Here is a 20,406-nt window from a genome sequence, read left to right as displayed (position 1 = left end):
TTTAGAAGAAGGTAGCCATTTCTTTTTTTCTGGTTCCATCTGATTTCCCTGGGAGTGATCTTGTTGGCCTGGTTTGAGTCCTGTGCCTATTCCTGAACCAGTCATTGTGTTCAGGGGCATGAGATGCTCCCGTTTGCCCAGCCTCGTTCATGCACCCACTCGTGGAGTTGGGTTCAAATATGACCATTTCCACTCCAACTGCATGGACTGTGAGCTGGAGATGGCTGGTTTCCCCACAGGAAAATTGGAGTCCTGTTCCCAAAGAAGGAGGGGAAGGCATTTTGAGCAGGCACTAATAATACGTGTTCATCTGTTCTTTCCTACCAGAATGTAGGCTCTTGGGGATAAAAATTGGGCCCCCTCATCTTTGTTTCTCTGGGACCTCGCATGCAAATGTATATGGCTGATTCTCAGTAACTGCTGAAGGGGGGCAGGAAAGATGTTTACCCATCTAGCATCCAGGCCCCTTGACTTCCAGTTCACTCAGTTCCAGGATGTTATCTGTCATCTCCGTTCTCACTAGATCTTCACTGTCTTTCACCAGGTCAGTCCTTTTATGGATTGCTCTAGTTTCTTCTCTTTGCCCCTCTTTCTTAATCCTTAGAGCTATAGCACATTTTCTAACCAAGACATAAATCTGAGCATGTCAACCCCCTGCTTCAAACCCGGCAGTGGCTGCTCATTGCCTGGCTCTTGCCTTCCTAGTCTTATCTCTCCAACTCTTTCATCTTGTTACCTACACTGGACTTCGGTAGGACCTCAGACTAGCCAGACAATCTCATGTTTTGGGCCTTCTTGCTGCATCCTCTGCTGCCATGCCTCCTCCCGTTCCTTGGTGAACTCCTGTTACCTGTTAGCCCATGTGTCATCTCTTGTAGGATGCTCCCTGACACCTCCGCAGTGCAGAGGCTTGTCTCTGCTCCCTCTTGTGTGCACCCGTAGTACTTTATATGTACCTTTATTATCTCCGTGATTTCATTTTTATGCTTGTCTCCCCCATCCTCTGTACTTTGTATAGCGCCTGGCACCTAGTAGGTGTTTAATTAATTTGCTTGGATGGATGACTGACTTAATGCATGCATTAGTTAATTTTAAAAGCAAGTTATATAATAATGTTTAGTATGCTTTTAATTTTGTTTTCATACACATACACTTCTCCCCAGGGAGGTGGCATCGTGAAAGGTGTGCAGGGTATATACAGAAATATCATATGCCAGCATGGTAGGGTTTTCTAGTTTTCCAAATTGTCTTAAGTGAACGTATATTCTTTGGTAATCAGAAAAAAAAAAATTATCCAAAGGACCCTTAAAACAAACCCACAAAATACGATCAGTTCTTAAATCCTTATTACTGTTTTTATAGATAGAAGCCATCTGGTACATGATTACACACACTGTTCTAAAGCAGCTTCTGAGCCTTTCGGCTTTGGTATGGTGCAAGTAGTAGTAGAACATGAAGAATTAAACACAGAGGTTATCAGCTGCTGTACTCAGAGCCAGCCCTACACCTGGGGATAAAAGGAAACTCAAAGGCAAACAACAACTATCAAGGCTGCTCTTTTATCTTTCCAAGACCTACAACAAGTCTGATACCAATATCTAATCACCTTAAGTGCACCTTATCATAAGGGTTAGTGCTTCAACATACCCTTAAGTAAAGGAAATCTATTCTCTTAAAAGACGAAGGGAAAATACTTTTTTAATGACATGAATAAATAGAAAGTTCAGACCCAACGTGGGGTCCTTTTCAACAGGCCCTGGCCCCAGGAATGCCAGTCCAGCTGCTAGTCACAAAAGCAAGACTTTTTGCAGCTGCCCTGTTGGGTATGTGTGTTTACCCTTACAGTGGGTGCCGTTCAGTCCTCACAACTCCTTCGTGCATTTATGCCACAAATGTGCATTCACTGACTGCTCTTCTTCAAGCTTGCAGTGTTCGAGGTAGGTATTATCTTCCTCTTCTAGAAATTTCTCTTTAGATCCACACTAAGCTCCGTATCTGAGGAGCAGAGGTGGTCCAAGCCCACATTTATCTGACTCCCAAGGCCCCTGCTCTTTCTGCTCTGTTGTGCGCCTCCCAGAATACTGTACTCAAATTCAAAACACCTTCAGAGATGTTTTTTGGTTTCATCTGATAAGACCATAGAGAAAAGAAATAAAACAACAACAACAAATCTGAAGTAGAAAAGTGGAGAGAACTTCTGTAGGTTCACCAGAGAGCACAAGGAAATGAGGAACTACCTAGTCCAGAACCAACCCTGGCTTCCAGATCTCTGAGTGCTACCTCTCGTGTCCAGAGAAAATACCTCTCTCCTCAGTACACCCCCTTGCTTTCCATTACCGTGTACTTTCCACTCTGCTTGCTCATCTCCTTGCTTTACATGTATTTGCTCATTTACATCTTACCACAGCCCTCTGAGGCAGGAGGTTTTTTAAAATCCCATTTTAGAGATGAGAAAACTGAGGCACAGAGGGGTTTAAAATTTTGTTCAAGGCTTTTAGGAAGCGAGAAGTGTCAAGACCCGGGTTTGAGCCCAGGCGGTCTGACTCCTGGATCTGACTCTGAGCATCATCCTACTGTATCTCTTGGTGCTTCTGGGATTGCTCTGCTTTCATCCCCATGATCCTACACCTCTCTCTTGATCCCTGCCCTCCCCTGTGACCTCCAGGGTTCCAGTTCCAACTACCTGCTGGGGGGCTGTGCCTGGAAGTCTTGCAGGGGCATCTAACCCAACACAATCCATATTCATTCATTACTGACTTCATTGAACACGGATGCTTAGCTCCCCTGCCCTGTGCAGGTAATGTTCTAGGCATTAGAGGTGACGCAGTGAAAACCAAGAGAAGATTCCTCCTTCTTTGAGTTTATTTTCTTATGAGGTGGGACGGGGGGAGGGAGCAGAAATAAAAAGAAAGCCAGAAAATGAATGTTGGAAGGGCAAACAGGTATGGAGATGAAGTAGGTCAGAGGGCACCATAGGGTGGGGGATTGCAACTTAGGGTGGCTGCGGAAGACCTTTTCATTGTGACGTTTGAACCAACCCCTTATGGAGGTGTGGGAACAAGCTATGTAGATACTCGTAGGAAGAATGTTCTGGACATAGGGAAGAGCAGGGCCCCTGAGGTGTATCTGAGGAGAAGCACGTGAGGCCAGTACACCTGGCGCGAAGTGAGAGCGTTGAGAACAGAAGGGATGAGATTAGAAAGCCATGGCCCGATGATATGGGAACTTGCTGGCTGTGCCAGGCGTGTCGGCGGTGGCTCTGAATGACACGAGAAGCCGTGAGAGGGTCTGGAGTGCAAGTGTGGCAAGCTCTGAGTCACATTTTGGTAAGGATCTGTTTTACAGGGAACCTGCTGTTCATTCTCCTCTCTAGCGGCCGCCCTCCTGGTGCTGTCCACCAAATCCCAAATCGGGCTGTCCTCCCCTTCTACCCGTGGCTTCAGTCCCTTGTTCAGGCGCTGGGCCCTGGCAGGTCTGCCTCTTCATAACCCCTCAGCGTGTTTCTTCTTTTCATTCAGGCCCTCACTTACCATCTCAGACCGGCACAGTTTTCCTGTTCTCCTACCTGGTGTTCCTTGTGCCCTCTTCAGTACCATCAATATTGTGTTCCTCTCAATATGTCTGACTTGTCACTCCTTGCTTTCTAGATTTTGTTCAGTCTCTCTTGCCTGTAAGGTAGAGTTCACCCTCCTCAACATGTCCGCTAAGGCCACTGACCGTATGACCCCAGATTACCTCTCTGTCTCATCTCTACCCGTTGCCTAACATGGAGTCCAGCCATAGACGCCATCATGCAGAGTCTCTTGCTACACCCTGGCTCCGCTGTGACCTTTCATCCTTCCCTGCCTTTGTGCCTGTTATTCCCCGGGGTGTTGAGTGCTTTTCTGTCTGGCGAGCATCTACTCACCCTTGAAGACCTTGCTGAAATAGGACCTCTTCTTCTTCTTCTTTTTTTTTTTTTAAGATTTTATTTATTTACTTGACAGAGAGAGAAGAGCAGGGGGAGAGGGAGAAACAGGCTCTCCGTGAGCCTGATTGGGGACTCGATCCCAGGACCCTGGGATCATGACCTGAGCCAAAGGCAGACGCTTAACTGACTGAGCCACCCAGGCGTCCTGAAAGGACCTCTTCTGTGAAAATCCCGGGAAGTGCCACGTGTTTGGCTTTCAGAATGTATTACAAATCCAGCTCCCTCCCACCACCTCTGGCGCATACGCTGTGCTCTTTCTGAAACCTCAGTCAGCACGTTACACTTTCTTGCTCAGCTTCCCATCGTGTTCAGAGTAAGAGCCCAGGATGTACTTTATTTTTTTATTTTTTTATTGTTATGTTAATCACCATACATTACATCATTAGTTTTGGATGTAGTGTTCCATGATTCATTGTGCATATAACCCAGTGCTCCACGCAGAATGTGCCCTCTTTAATACCCATCACCAGGCTAACCCATCCCCCACCCCCCTCCCCTCTAGAACCCTCAGTTTGTTTTTCAGAGTCCATCATCTCTCATGGTTGGTCTCCCCCTCCGATTCCCCCCCTTCATTCTTCCCCTCCTGCTATCTTCTTCTTCTTTTTTTTTTTTTAACATATATTGCATTATTTGTTTCAGAGGTACAGAACTGTGATTCAACAGTCTTGCACAATTCACAGCGCTCGCCATAGCACATACCCTCCCCAATGTCTATCACCCAGCCACCCCATCCCTCCCACCCCCCCACCACTCCAGCAACCCTCAGTTTGTTTCCTGAGATTAAGAATTCCTCATATCAGTGAGGTCATATGATACATGTCTTTCTCTGATTGACTTATTTCACTCAGCATAACACCCTCCAGTTCCATCCACGTCGTTGCAAATGAGCCCAGGACGTACATTTACCCACAAAGCACAGGAAGAGCTGGTTCCTGACCGCCTCTCCCAGCTCGCTCCCTGCTTCTGCTGCCCCTCCTCTTGCCACTCTGGCATTCTTGCTCTTCTGAGCATCAGCCAAGCACACTGCTGCCCCCAAGGCCTTTGCGCTTAATGTTCCCTTAGCCTGGGACTTTCCTCCCCCCCAGGTACCCGTGGGGCTTGTATCCTCATTTCTTGCATTCCTCTGCTCAGATGTCACCTTATCAAAGGCCCTCTGACCAGCCTGTGTGAGACAGGAGCATTCACTGCTAGCATTCTCATCCTCCTTACCTTGGATTTCTTTATTCCATAGCACTCATCACAATCTAAAGACTATATATTTTATTAAATAAGTAAGTCAATAATAAATTCATAAAATACTATGTATATTATGAACCACATATCCTATATGTTTATATATCATCTAATTATAAATATGAGCTCCTGGAGAGCAGGTCAAAGTTTCATTCTCTTCCTGTTCCCAGCACCTCAGGCTTTGCAAATAGTATGTGCTCAATAAATGTGTGTTCAGTAAGTGAGAATTTCCAGATTCCCTTCCTGCTTCTTTATTCCCTGGTCCCACGGAGTGTTTTCATACTTCCCTTGCGATAAGTCTTTCTTTAGCTACTGGTTTTTATTTTTATCTATACTCTTAAACTATGAGATGCTGTGAAACAGGAGCTACCTTGTTTATATCATTGTATTTATAACACTTTATACTGTATCTGATAGAGAGCAGATATTCAGTAAATTTTTAAATAAAAAATGAACCACTAAATTGGGCCACCTGGGTGGCTCAGTCAGTTAAGTGTCCGACCCTTGATTTCAGCTTGGGTCTAGATCTCAGGGTCATGAGTTCAGGCCCCACGTTGGGCTCCAGGCTGGGTATGGAGCCTACTTAAAAAAAAAAAAAAAAAGAACTGTTGAGGGAGTGAGTGAGTGAATGAACAAACATCTCAGGGTCACTTTGTGGCAAACCACATGTTATCCCAAGACTCAGTTGTGGTAGCTGTAGCAGGGCCAATGCAGTGACCTCAGAAGAGAGCCTCCTCTGGGAGACAGCTCAGCGCAGCAGGTGGTTGGCCGGTTGGGCCAGATGTGTCCAGCCCATTTGTCTTGTGATGGCTACCAAGTCTTAAGCATGTTACAGTGAAAATTATATGGAAAATGTTATGACTGATAATGTATACTCTTCTACAGAGTGCAAAATACAAAGTGTTACCAGCAAAATCTGTTAACAGCCGGATTAGAAATAGAGTCCCTTGACATCGCAACACTTTTTAAGTGAAGTACATTTCCCAAGTCACTTGAAGATTTTAAAGTTGATTTTTTTTTTAAGATTTCATTTATTTATTTATTTGAGAGAGAGAAACAGCATGAGGTGGGGAGAGGGTCAGAGGGAGAAGCAGACTCCCCGCTGAGCCAGGAGCCCGATGTGGGACTCGATCCCAGGACCCTGGGATCATGACCTGAGCCGAAGGCAGTCACTTAACCGACTGAGCCACCCAGGCGCCCTCCCTTGAAGATTTTAAATTTAATTTCACCCTACTGAGGGTTGCGTTCCACTGGTTTCATATAGGTGAGCCTCCTGCACAACTGGTATCTTACTCATTTAGCAGCATGTCTGTTCTCTCAGAACCATCCCTTGATAGGAGAGGAGAAGCAGTAGAATTCTTACATAGTGGTTTAAAGGAGGTGGAAAGTAAAGCTTATTTTTCAGAAAACCTAGCATTCCACATGTTTTGGCCATTGATAAACGCCTGGCATGTTGGTGGTTTATATCTAAAATACCTTTCCAGCTGCTTATTAAAATCATCATTTAGATCACGAAACCTTCTGTAGATCTCAAGAGATATATTAGGTGACCAGACAACTATTAATACAATTGCATGACTCTATACTCCTTGGCAAAACTTTAATGGGATTCAACAACAAAAAATTCTGACATATTTGAAAATCTGCCAACAGCTGTTCCAAATTCTTGTGTGATATCTGCTGTTTTACATGTACCTGTCCAAATGGAAAGGGAACTTACTTGTTTGCCAGAATGAATTAATATTCAATTATTTAACGTTCGGCTCTTTTCCACAGTTACTTGTATTTCTCTTTAAAGAAACACGAGTGTCAGGCACTAGTCTAATTACTTGATAAATAATTAGAGTGGGCATTTAGGATGGAGGATTTTCTCTCAGATTTTTTTTTTTTTTGAGATAGTGACCAAATTAGCCAGTTATTATTTGTATTTCTTGTGTTAAAATCATAACTTCATAGAGCATTCAGCATTCCAAATGAGATTTAAATTAGAACCAGAAGTTAATATTGAAACATTTTGAAAATTCAGGGTCATCAAAAAGAATCTCCTGGCAAATATAAGATATGTCATGAAATTACGACTTTCTTTTTTTTAAAGATTTTATTTATTTATTTGACAGAGACAGACACAGACAGAGCATAAGCAGAGGGGAGCAGCAGAGGGAGAGGGAGAAGCAGGCTCTCTGCTGAGCAGGGAGCACGATGTGGGGCTTGATCCCAGGACCCTGAGATCATGACCTGAGCCGAAGGCAGATGCTTAAGGACTGAGCCACCCAGGTGCCCTGAAAATTAAGAAGTTTTGAATGCAACATCTTTTCCCTGATTTTCTAATTTAAAAAGCTTTTTACATTTACTTTGGCAAATTTGAAAAATATACAGATGTCTAAAAAAGAAAATTAAAATTATGCCTGAGTTCACCACCAGAGATAACTACCATAAACCTGTGACCATATTCTTCCCCCAGTTTTCTTTTCTGTACTTATCTGTAGACATTTGTTTTCTTTTTAAGCTGAGATCCTGTTGTCTCAATATCTGGTTACTAATTTCTTGTTTAATAGTACTTTGTTATTTACGTTTTTCACAAAACAGTACAGAAATTTTTCTAAAGTGTGTTACTTTAGCATTCCATCACATGAATATACCATTTTACCTCTAATCCCCTGTTGGGCATTTTGGTGGTTTTCAGCTTTTAATTATTATAAAGAACAGTATGATGAATATCCTTATAGTCTTGGTACATTTCTCTAATTATTTCCCTATGATAAGTTCTTAGAAGTAGGATTACTGGATGGAAAGATATGAGCATATTTAGGTTCTGGTGAATTTTGCCCGACTGGCCGTAAGCAAGTTTGCAATAATTTGCATTCCTAATTGTAGACTATCAGAATATTTGATTTTACCTCACCAGCAATGTGTATTACTGTGATAAAATTTTATTTTTTGCAAATTTTATAGGCAAACCAAATTAAATATAATTTAATACAAATTATGTTAATTTATGTTTTTTCCTGACTTCAGTGCAGTTCATTTTTTTCTATATTTAAGAGTCTTCTCCATTAATTTATGTGTGAATGTCTCTGTTAATACATATTATATATGTGTATATATATTTATATATGTATGTATATGTACGTACACATATATTTAAATTTGGAAAGGTTCTTTATTAAGAATATTAAGCCCATTTTTGCTATCTAGATTACAAATAGTTATTTCTAGTTAGTGTTTGCCTTTTTATTTTATAATTCTTTTTATGCACAAGTTTAAAAGTTTAAAATTTTATATATTCGAATGTCTCAATCTTTTAAAAACAGTTTATTGATGAGCTGTATGTACAATTTACATACCATAAAATTTACCTTTTAAGATGGTACAATTCAGTAATTTTTAGTAAATTTGTCGAGTTGTATAACCATCACCACAGGAGTTTTAGAATATTTCCAAATCCCCAAAAGATCCCTCCTGCCTTTTGCAGTTGTCAGCCTTCTTTCCCACTCCCGGCCCAGACCCTCACTAATCTGTTTTCTATCAATCTTAGATTTTTTTATTCTCTTACTCTTAGAGGCAAGTCTTGAGCACTTATATTGGAGTCAGGCAAGGGCTTGGGGATACAGTGGAGAATAAAACTGCTACCATGTCCTTCTTCTGGGAGATTCAGTCTTGCAGGAGAGATTATTAAACAAATAATAGTTCAAAGAAATATGTAGTTATAGATTGAGAAGTGTGTGATGAATGATAATGGGGGATATATATTTGAGGTGGGGGAAGTTCAGGGAAAGATTCTTGGAGAAAGTGGCCTGCAGGATGAGAAGGGCCTGGCAGGTACAGATTTGGGAGGAAGAGCCTGCCCTGAAGGGGAGGTGTTGAATGCTGGCCTCTTGAGACCTGTAGGAGAAGAGGCCAATGTGGTTGGAGGGGAAAGGACATGAGAGATCAGTGAAAAAAAGATCCGGGGGATGGGGGGTGGGTTACTTTCCCATGTCATTATTACTGTTTTATTTTTAGAATGCTGTTTTTAAAGTCAAGGTATTTACATGTGATACTCATATGGTTATGTGAATTTCCCAGGTCCTTAGAGTTATTATTCCCCTGTGTTAAATCCATCTTCCGCAGTCTCCAGCCTGACTGTATATTGATGATGGCCGCAAGCTGTGTGTAGATTGTGTGTGTGTGTGTGTGTGTGTGTGTGTGTGTGTGTGTGTGTGTGTCTATATTATCTCCAGTCTTCCTCCTCTTTCAGTCCCAGAGGGAGTGTGTTCCCAAATAAAGTTCTTGGGAATTATCTTACTTTTCGTTAATATTTTATACCGAGGATTAAAGAACCCAGAATTGTTGAGAAATTTCCTTCTTGACCGCTGCTGTTAGATGTGCTTCAAGTATACTGAGGCCTCTGGGACTTGCTCAGAGAACCAGTTTAGTGATAGAATTAGAGTTACTGCTCATGGCTCCAGAATATTCCGTTGTTGCTTACTAGATTGCTGTCTTCATGAGCTGCATAAACAGGAAGTATGATATTTCTCTTTTTATTTTTCAAATGGGATAAACGAGTATAGAAACTATAAATCCTAAATGCATCCCTGACAGTCTCACTGGCCGTTCATAGTGGTGTGCCACATAACTCTGCTTTCTGTCACTTTAAATTTATGATCACACACCTCAGATAGGCACTCTGAGAAGCAGGGCAATCCTACCACGCTTTCCTAGTAAGGTCATTTTTCCATATGCAGGCTTGACGACTTCATTTTTCTTCTGCCTACATAGACTTCCTGCTTACCTTCTATTTCCTGCATTCTGGATCAGGCAGAATGGGCTAGATAATGCTGTAGTAACAAACAACCTTCAAATCTCAGTGGCTTCCCCCAGCAATATGTCTTACTCATTCTACATGTCATTTGTGGGTTGGCAGAAAATCACTACCCATGAAAGTAGTAACTCAGGGATCCACGTAGCCACTAGCCGGTGACTATGCCAAAAAAGAGCATTCTGGAGGGTGTGGTTCTCCCTGAAGTGCTCCAGGCTAGAAGTGACAGCCGTCATTTTTCTGGACACAGACAGTCACATGTTTCACCCAACATGAGGGGGCTAGGAAGCATAATTCAACATTGGGTCCAAAAAGCTGGGTGATGGCAGAGGAGTCCAGAACTATCTGGCAAGCAGCCCACGTGACCAGCACACATTCTTAACTAGTGATTTGTTTTGCATTTTCACTGTGAAAAATTGAAGTGCTCCCCTCTCTCTCCCTCTAAAAACTCCCTGAAACTTAGTCATTTGCCTGTTATCAAGTTTATAGTCCTCTCTGAATTTAGATCTTCTTTCTCCTTCCAGTTTATTCTGATACAGGAAGGATCTTTCTTCCGATCCAAATGTTTTTTGATCATATACTCCTGTCAGTAACAAATTTTAAGCATATACAGTGGGGTCCTACTAAGTGTTTAAGAATGGGCTGTCTGGGAAAAAATAAACCAGCCTCGAGTTTTAGTGTTTCCTGATTTCTGTGGTGTAAATACTTCTCCATGGCCAATTTCAGGCTACCAACATGTCACTGAATGTGCAGTTGTGAGGCGATGTACACATTAGGCTTTCCCAAAGGGATGTAAAGTGACTCCAGCACACTATGGATAGTTATTCATTAAATAGATGTAAGTATTACTTGTATACTGTGTCTTTTATAATAGAGCTCATATTAAATGCTTGTATATGTGTTTATATATCACACACATACATGTACACATAGTAAAGCTTGATTTTTTTTTTTTTTTTTTTTTAGATTAAAAACAAAACGGTTCTGCCAGCTTCCCCCCACCAACTCTGGCAGATTGCCATACAAACCCCACCAGTCATTCACATACTTCCATTGGGAGACTCCTGCTCTGGCCACTCAAGGATTTTGCGCCTGTGGTTAATCACCCCATGTCCTGCAGCATCAGCCTCTTCCCAGGAGTATCCTGGCAAGCTCTGATGTGTCCCCCCCGTCTTTCAGTGCTGAAGATGGTCCCCCGATCCAGTGTTGCCCTTCATCAACAACTGTGTTATTCTGTTCCCCTTCAGAGCGTGACCTCTGAGATGGACAGTCAAGCACGGCACCTCCACTGCTGCTCTGTCATTCCATCCGCAGCTGACTCTCCTCCGACTCTCATCCCCACCACTCTGCTGAAATCGCTCTTGTCGTGGTCATCAGTGACCTCCACGCTGCCACATCTCGGGGGTCATGTCTGTCCTCATCTCACTGGGCTTCCCAGGAGTGGTCGCCTACTCCGTCCTTGAAGTGCTCCTGTCTTTTCACTTCTGCATTAATACTCTCTCCTAGTTTTCTCCCTCAAAGGTCTCTTTTGCTCCTTTCCTCTGAGACTCAGGAAATGGCCGTGGGCCCCCTTCTGTGTTCATGCTATTTCCCTGGGAGGGCTCATTCATTTCCAGGCCTTTAAAAACCACAGGTGTGCTGACAGCTGCCACCTGGATTTCCAGGTGTGTCTGTGCAGTTGACCACCCCACCTCCCCGCACCACTTCTCATGAAGATTTCGTAGGTATCTTAATGGCTACAGCTCCAAAAGGGAGCTCCTCCTTCCTTCTCATTCTTTCACCTAGCATTCCTGTTTTGTCCCACTCTTTTTTATTTAAAATAAAAAGGAGGAGTGCCTGGGTGGTGCAGTTGGTTAAGTGTCCAGCTCTTGGTTTCGGCTCGGGTCATGATCTTGGGCTCCGTACTTAGCATGGAGTCGGCTTCGGACACTCTCCCTCTGCCCTTCCTGCTTGAGCGTGCACGCATTCTCTCTCTCAAGTAGATAGATAAATCTTTTTAAAAAATGGTAAGCTGTTTATTCATTTATTAAATCCAGAAATCTAAGGGTCCTCTGGACCTGCTTTCCTTTCTTTACCCCTCACATCTAGTCGATAAGCACTGCCTTTTGCTCTGCCTATAAAGTATGTAGTTTACCTGTCCATTTATCTCTGTCTCACATTTAGACCATCATCTCTTTTCTCCTGGATGGTTGTAATAGCACCTAACAGGATTTCCACTTTCACATTTGCCTCTTTCCAATCTGTGCCCGATATTGTAACTAAGAGTGATTTTTATAAAATGTAAATCAAATTACTCTCCTTCCCTTGGGTCCTCTAGCACACTTTGAGTCAAATCCCGATTCCCTACTTTGACCTCCCAGGCTCTGTGTGGTCCAGCCCCTGCCTTCCCTTCAACCCCACCGCATGTCTCTCTGCCTTTGGCTCTTCTCCTCTAGTAAAACTGGACTTCTTTTTGTCTCCAGAGCAGTCTGGTCTCCCTCCTCAGCACCTTTGTGGTTTTTGGTCCCTTCCCCGGGAAGCTCTCCCCCCAGCTTGTCACGTGGCTGGCATCTCCTTTTCCTGAAGATCTCAGCTTAAATGCCAACTCCTTAGAGAGTCTTCCCTCATCTATGACAGATTTCCCACTGGTTTGTTTCTGTCCTAGTACTTAATGCAATTTGAGATCGCTTTTCCTTATTTATTACCTGATCTGGTAGAAAGCTCTGTGAGGGCAGGAACCTTATCTCTGTCTAGTGTTTGGTAGGTGCTCTGCAGACATATATTGAATGAAAAAAAGGTATGAAGGAATAAATGGTCTTGCCCTGTTTATCATATAAATGGTAATCATTGATGAAGATATAGAAGGAATGTGTCTCAAAAATGGTGGGCAGTACAGTACTGAGAAGGTACCAATCAGATTAAACTTTACAGGGGTAAATGTAAAATCCTGTGCTTTGGTTAAAAAAAAAAAAAAAAGTCCATTTCATTGGACAGAATCAGGGAACTCTGGCTTATCACCCATTCATAAGTCTTAGGAGCCAGAAGTGGTGGCTGAATAGGTAATTAAGTCCTCCACTGTGACAATAAACCCATGTATTTCCATATTAGAGGAGGGATCATCTTAAAGTATTCTCCTCCAGTGACACCAGTAGAATGATCACAACTTTCTCAATCGCAGTAGAACACCTCATTTATTCACTCCTTTATTCAACATTTGCTGAATACATTCTGGGCTCTAGTATTATTGTTGTAAGCAAAATTCTCCTGGCTCTAGTGTTCGTGGGACTTGGTATCTAATTCCCAACGAGAAGTGATTTCTCCTTCAGTGATAGTATTAGAGCAGACACCAGTTTGTCATTTATTGGGAGGCAGGGCAATCTTGTGGTTCAGACCTCCTGCCTTGGAACCAGACTCGAGCTCAGAGGCTTCAAATCCCAGCTCCACTGGGTATCAGCTATGTGACTGTGGGCAAGTGTTTACATAAATGTCTCTGTGCTTCCAGAATCTCCTTTAGAAACCGGAGACAGTAACAGTACTGTCACATAAAGCTGTGAGCTGTGAAGGAGTCAACGTGTCTAAATCATTTAGAATAATACATGGCACTTAGGTAAGCACTTAATAAATAGGTAGTAAGCAGTTAATTAATAAAATTGTGTTGTCTGGAGGGCCAAAGGTTGGAAGACAGATTGAGGGCAGGGAGAAGTGGCTGTAGAGGGAGACTGGCAGATCAGAGCACAGATGATGATTATTTTGTTTCTAGTAAAGATAAATGATTTGAGTTGGGACTTGAAAATCTTGACTTGGACAGTCAGTGACATTCGTTTCACGTAGCCTTCTGTGTGAGGCTGGAGAGATACGGATCCTGTTCAGAAATGCTACCTGACGGTTGTTTCTTTTGCCCCCTCCGAACGCTGACCAAGCATCACAGTTCTGGAAATGAGAAACTCCTAGCTCTCCATGAACACATGTTTTTGCTTTGGTTTTGTTTCAGTGGCAGCTGAAATACCCGAAACTGATTCTCCGCGAAGCCGGCAGCGTACCTGAGGAGCTCCATAAGGAGGTGCAAGAAGCCTTCCTTACGCTGCACAAGCATGGCTGCTTCTTCCGGGACCTGGTCAGGATCCAAGGCAAGGATTTGCTCACCCCAGTCTCTCGCATCCTCATCGGCAACCCAGGCTGCACCTACAAGTACCTCAACACCAGGCTCTTTACGGTGCCCTGGCCAGTGAAGGGCTCTAGTCCGAAATACGACGAGGCGGGTATTGCTGCTGCCTGTCAGACCTTCCTCAAGCTCAACGACTACCTGCAGACAGAGACCAGCCAGGCTTTGGAGGAACTCGCCTGCAAAGAGAAAGCTAATATCGATGCCGTGCCGGTGTGTATAGGTCCAGATTTCCCCAGGGTCGGGCTGGGGTCCTTTGACGGGCAAGACGAGCTGGACATTAAGAACAGAGCTGCATACAACGTCACTCTGTTGAATTTCATGGATCCCCAGAAAATGCCGTACCTGAAGGAGGAGCCTTATTTTGGCATGGGGAAAATGGCCGTGAGCTGGCATCACGATGAAAATCTGGTGGAACGGTCGGCGGTGGCCGTGTACAGTTATAGCTGTGAAGGTACAGTCTGCTCCGTGAAGACGCAGCCCTGAGTGTCACGTGACCTGAGCTGTGGCGGCTGGGGAGGCGTGCGTGTGCGCGAGTGTGTGTGTGTGTCCGTACACGGGTGTCGTGACTCCTTCTTAGGTTTGCCACACCCAGGTATCTGCAGAGTGTAGCCCTTTCTCGTCTGCTGGTGCCGTCTAGCTCAGTGTTACACTGTACTCAGACCGAACATTTCCGTGTGTGAGCACTCCTGGCGGCGTGTCCTTCTCATGCCCAGGAGAGCAGCATCTTGGTTTCACACAGCCAGCTGCCTTTCTGTAAAGCTCAGCGTACACCGTACAGTTGCGATAATTAACGTGCTGATAAAGGGCTGGGAAAACAGAAATCTGTCAAATCTTTCCAGGTTCCCACAGGTGCACATTTTCAGTCTTGCCAAAAAACTCTATTGTGGCTGACATCACTGTCTTGATGGGAGTGATTTGTCAAATATGGACTTGTTCTTGGCTTCACACAGATTTGACTACTGTCCTTCCTTGCCAGAAACCGTTGAAGTGGGTTCTGTAAGCAGACAGTCCTCTGTTTTTAGGAAACTCTCCAGCCACCCCCATCAGCTCTGCAGTTTTAGACCTAAAAGGGGTGCTGTGGGCGAACTTGTTCTCAAAGTTTCTGAAATCTGGCCCCTTTGGAACAGAGATCATAGGCTACCTTTTTGTGGCCTCCTGGAACTTTACTTCTTCTGTTGCTCAGTTTCTGTGTGTTTAGGGTGTCCATTGTTTCTCAGCCCAGGGTTATAAAAAGACAGTTGAACACATCCAGGACAGTGTGACCATTGCTGACTTTGTTCTTTGCCTGATCATTTGACAAAGGAATACAAGACACAGTATTAGCTCTTTTGTCTGTTTGTCTCTTCTACCTGTTTATTGAAAGATGCTTGGAAGACCAGAGTTCTAGACATCCCATCAGGGAACGAACTGGAACTTTTAAGGGTCATTGCCTTCTGAAAACTTCTTTTAATTGGTTGTCATTATCGCTTTGTATGCTTTTTGTTTACTAAAATGACTGCTTTATAAAAGGGATTTTAAAAAGGAATTTCTCATGATTCTCTTGAAATTTCTTCCCATTTCCCCATCTTGGACATTTCGTCAGGACAGCTAAAATATCTTCTAGCTTTACCTCACGTCTTCAGCCCGGAACAGGGAACTAGCTTAGTGGTGAAATTTCACCAGTTTCCCTGGCATCTCAAATAATGATGCTGACCTAAGAAAATTGCTTGGAGGGGATTTGATGCTGTCCTAATGGAAAGAACTGAGATCCTCTGATCTTTACTAAGGCGTTGCCAGGGATTTAAGAACGATCACATCCAAGAACTCTGATGTTAAGGAACAATGGATCCAGTTTGTTAGTTTCCTTCTGAAGGAGGCAACTCTCTGAAGCTGAGGCCGTTGAGGCCGTGGTATGTGATAGCTCAAACTGCTACAAAGATGTCTTTGTGCTCCCACCTCCTCTCAGCCCTACAGTTTAGTAGTCCTTTTGTACTCTCAGAGCGTGGGCGATCAAGTCTTTTTTGAAACCTAGAATATCGTTCAGAAAGGAATTTAAATTTTGAATGAATGGTTTCTGTGGTTGGCAGTAGTTAAGACTGATAGAGTATACAAGTATACATAAATACGTAAAGGTTTATCCTTGCAACTGTCATCTGGAGGAGGGAACTGCAGAATTAGAATCTGTAAGAGCAGCGTGATTCCTTTGTTCTCTTAGAACAAATCCCAGAGAATCCCAGAACTCTATCTAATAATAATAACTGCAACGCTGGGAGCTCTCATTTACTGAGCACCTACTGTGTGCTGGGTGTTGGGATAAGCATTTTACATGTATTAACCCGTTTTATTTTTATAACAGCCCTACCAATGAAGTGCCGCTATTGTCATTTTACAGTTGAGAACACCGAGGCCCAGAGGGTTGATTAACTTTCCCGTGGATATACAGCTACTAATCAGCAGAGGAGGGATTTGAACCCAGACATTCTGGCTTCAGAGTCCTAACAGCTATGAGTAGATGTTTCCTATTCTTGCAGTATAGTTCCCTCTGGGATTTGGGTTTTTAAAATGTCCCCCTCTGGAAAGGTGAAGGGAATGTTCTCCTTCTTCTCCTTAGCAGGTCTTGTATTCTCTCCTCTTCTGCCTGCCACCTTGCTTCTCTCCCCCCGCAACATCTGCTTGTAGCTTCCTACACATGCTCTCAGGTGATTGGAATGCATTAGATAAGCTTATTCTATGAAATGGAACCTCTCTCTAGGCCTCCAGTTGTGTGTGTGATGTTGAGTCAGATGGTTTACAAAGCATGTGCCTTGAAACTTTTGGGTGGGTGCATTTCTTCCAGGTGACAAGTGGTATGTTTACTTCTCTGGCCTCCCTGTAATTCTGCCAGAGGTATGGTAAGGGTGGCCTCGAAGAGAGCCATTTGGGTCACAGTCACGGTCGGGCTTAGGAAGGGTTGAGGGTGGCGAAGAGAATGGGAATTTCAGGTGACGGCACTGTTTTCAGAGTCCCTGAATGCGTTCGCTGAGCAGTTGCTAAGGGAAATTCAGTTGGCTGTTCTAGACAGTAGGGAGGCTCTAGAGGTAAATCAAATTCCCATGCTTGCCTTGAAAGGATGGGTAAAGTGTGCTTCTGTGATTATAATTATGCCATCAGGAAATGTGAGATCTGGAGGAGACTTGAAATCACCTTGTTCAAGCATCTCATTTTACAGATGAAGACACTCAGGCGGGGAGAATGGCAGTGACTTGTTCAAGGTCACATAGTTCCCTAGCGACAGAAAAGTGTTATGTGCCACAAAGAGTTCATGTAAAATGCACTGAGAGTTCAGAACAGAAGAGATTACTTCCTGCTGAAATTAAATTCAGGTGAAGCTTAAGATCCTTCAGGACTTTGCTCTCAATACCTTTTCCCAGTGAAATCTTTCTGTAGATTTATAATGAGCCAGTCATCCCTCTTTGGTTTATTTCTGTGAGTAGAGGTCATTGAGAAGTAATTTGTATAGGATACGTGTAATTATATACTAAATTCATTGGCTTCACAAGCAGTGCTAGTTAATAGATATCCCCCGTAAGAAGATTGAAATGGTACAACATTTAATCAGGAATGGCTTCAGGGAATCGTGTGTAAATTGGCAGAGTATTGGATTTCCTATGCTAGCTTTGCTGGCAATTGCTTGTTACTCCTAGATGTTAAAAACAAACAACCCCCCCCCCCCAAATGCCGAACATATGTACATATACATGCACAAATTTTATCAGGGAAGGCATTAACAACTCATTGCTTAATGTAGTCCTACACTTTGTTCTCTGACTGGAATAGCTTCAAAAGGATCAGGTAAATAATTATTGGTTACTGTTTTTCGTACATTTGGAAGGAAACATTTTCTGCAACATTGTCTTTATAGGAAAGACAATTCTTAAGAATTTTAACTAGTGCCAAATATTGCAGATTCTTGATATTATTTTCCAGATTTCCTAGGAAGGGCAAAGGAGGAAAGGGGAGAGAGGCCAATCCATGATTCCTGCTGAGTATGTGATAAGAAAGCAGGGACTTTGTAATAATTTTCTTGGAATTCTAGGACTCCCATTTCATGTCTTTGACTCAGGAAAAGTTGAATTCTTTTACGGATAGAAATTCATTACCATACTTTACTTTGACTTTGAAGTGAGTAGCTTCATATTCCTTAGCTCATCTTTGAAAGCATGAAAGGTTAGATCGTAACTGCAGCTAGGGGGTGGGAGCATTCATAATTTTTAAAAATGCTGTGATATTTAATGTTTTCCTACGTCTCCCCGGCATCCCTGTCTGAGGTCTCAAAGCTCATTTGACTTTGTTTCATTTTTTCATGCCATGTGCTGTTAATTTTTTTTTAAGATTTATTTATTTATTTTAGAAAGCGAAGGGGGGAGGGGCGGAGGGAGAGGGAGAGAGAGAAACTGAAGCAGTCTCTCCACTGAGTGTGGAGCCCAACTGACGTGGGGCTCCACCTCATAACCCTGAGATCATGACCTGAACTGAAATCAGCAGTTGGATGCCCAACCGACTGAGCCACCCAGGTGCCCCTGTTATTTGTGAAGTCACTTACTTTGTTCAGTAAAACCTGTTTGGTGGTCTAAGTCACATTTAATCCCCATGGAATTATATATGCATTGAACAGTAAGCAGCCACTTTTTGCCAAGTGCTCTTCTAGATGCTGAGCATATAGCCACGAACAAAAATCCCTGCCCTCACAGAGCTTATGTTTTAGCAAGGAGAGACAGCAAACAAACAAACAAGAAGGTTGTACGCAAAGGGGATGCACAGGTGTACAGTTTTAAATAGGAAAGTAGGCTTCCTTTTGAAGGTCATGTTCGAGCTAAGACTGGAAGGAGAGAGTGAGCGGGAGGGGACCAGCCTTGTGGGGGAGAGGGAATATGGGAGGCCCAGCGATGGGACATGATGTTGAGATGTTTCAGAAGCAGCAAGCACGGATCGAATTGAGTGAGAGAAGAGGGGGAACAACAGCAATGAAGACAGAGAGGAAAGACTAGGGGTGCAGAGTGGGCAGAAGCTCTTACAGAAGCAATACTTTAACAGAAGGGCCTCGGCTCGTCCGGGGCATGGCGTGAGATAGGAGCCGTTGTGGTTTCTAGTGGAAGAAGGGAGGCAGCGCTGGAAGCAGGACAAGGAGGCTATTGTCGTAATCCAGAGTAGAGAGGGTGGGCCAGATTAGAAGAGGCGGAGGCGATGAGGAATGTTCGTACGATGTCATGTTAAGTGCTGGTGAGAGAAGAAGACCCGTAGTGCCATCTCCCAATTGTCAAGGGAAGGCCAGCCAAGGAGAACGGCTGATTCCCCCCCTCCCCCAATAGTTTCCTTGTGGTATAACTTACATACAACAAACTGCACATATTTAAAGTTTACAGTTTCATGAGTTTTAACACACCTGTGAAAACACGACCATAATCAAGATAGTGAACATATATCCATTATCCCCAGAAGTTTCTACCTGCCCCTTGGGTGATCCCTAATGATTAATGATGTTTCATGTGCTAATTGGCCATTCATGCATCTTCTTCGGAGAAATATTTCTTCAAGTTTTTTTTTTTTTTTTTAAGATTTATTTAGTTATTTATTTTAGGGGGAGGAGGGGTGGAGGGAGAGAGAGGGTCCCAAGCAGACTCTGTGCTGAGCGCAGAGCCCAACGGGGCTCTCTCCCACAATCCTGAGATCACAACCTGAGCTGAACCCGAGTCAGACTCTTAACCGACTGCGCCACCCGGGCGCCCTTGTCTCTTCAAGTTTTTTGCCCATTTTTGAATTTGTTGTTTATTTAGTTGTTGAACTTTAGGAGTTCTTTATATGTTGTGGATATTAATCTCTTAACATACGTGACTTGCAAATATTTTCCCCAAGAATGGCTGAATTTTTAACAATGTATTCATGTGATGAGTAGGAGATGAGGACAGATTGGAGTGGAACAAGCTTTATTGTCTAGGACATTAATTGGGCAATTTAATTCCTTATTACTGAATGACATCATTTATGTTAGCACCCCAGAAATGCTCCTTTCCACTGTATTTTTCCCCCAGCAGTAAGCACTGTCCTGCCTTCTGAGGCTGTACATTAGTTTTGTGCATATTTAAATTATCAACTAGAATTGTAAGCTCCTTGAAGGTATGGTTTGTGTCCTTTGTATGTGCATATAATGGTAGAAGAGTAAGTATTTTTTGCCTACAGTTAGTATTTTTAGTTTTGAGTGGTTTATGCTGTTCATCTACATTCTGGCAACTGTACAATAACTCT

At 43.3% G+C, this 20,406-nt stretch overlaps 1 protein-coding gene across 2 annotated transcripts in view; it reads left to right on the top strand.

Annotated features, from left to right (window-relative positions):
- Window positions 1-20,406, top strand: part of FTO (FTO alpha-ketoglutarate dependent dioxygenase) — a 372,377-nt gene that overhangs the window by 103,422 nt on the left and 248,549 nt on the right. For both annotated transcript variants that reach the window (XM_027618868.2, XM_027618869.2), the window contains exon 3: window positions 13,972-14,596. In XM_027618868.2, the coding sequence (XP_027474669.1) occupies window positions 13,972-14,596 (625 nt within the window). The remainder of the gene's footprint in view (window positions 1-13,971; window positions 14,597-20,406) is intronic.

Source organism: Zalophus californianus, chromosome 17 (genome assembly GCF_009762305.2).
Source record: "Zalophus californianus isolate mZalCal1 chromosome 17, mZalCal1.pri.v2, whole genome shotgun sequence".
Taxonomy (NCBI): domain Eukaryota; kingdom Metazoa; phylum Chordata; class Mammalia; order Carnivora; family Otariidae; genus Zalophus; species Zalophus californianus.
Note: the sequence above shows the minus strand (reverse complement) of the source record. Positions and strands in the feature narration are given on the sequence as shown.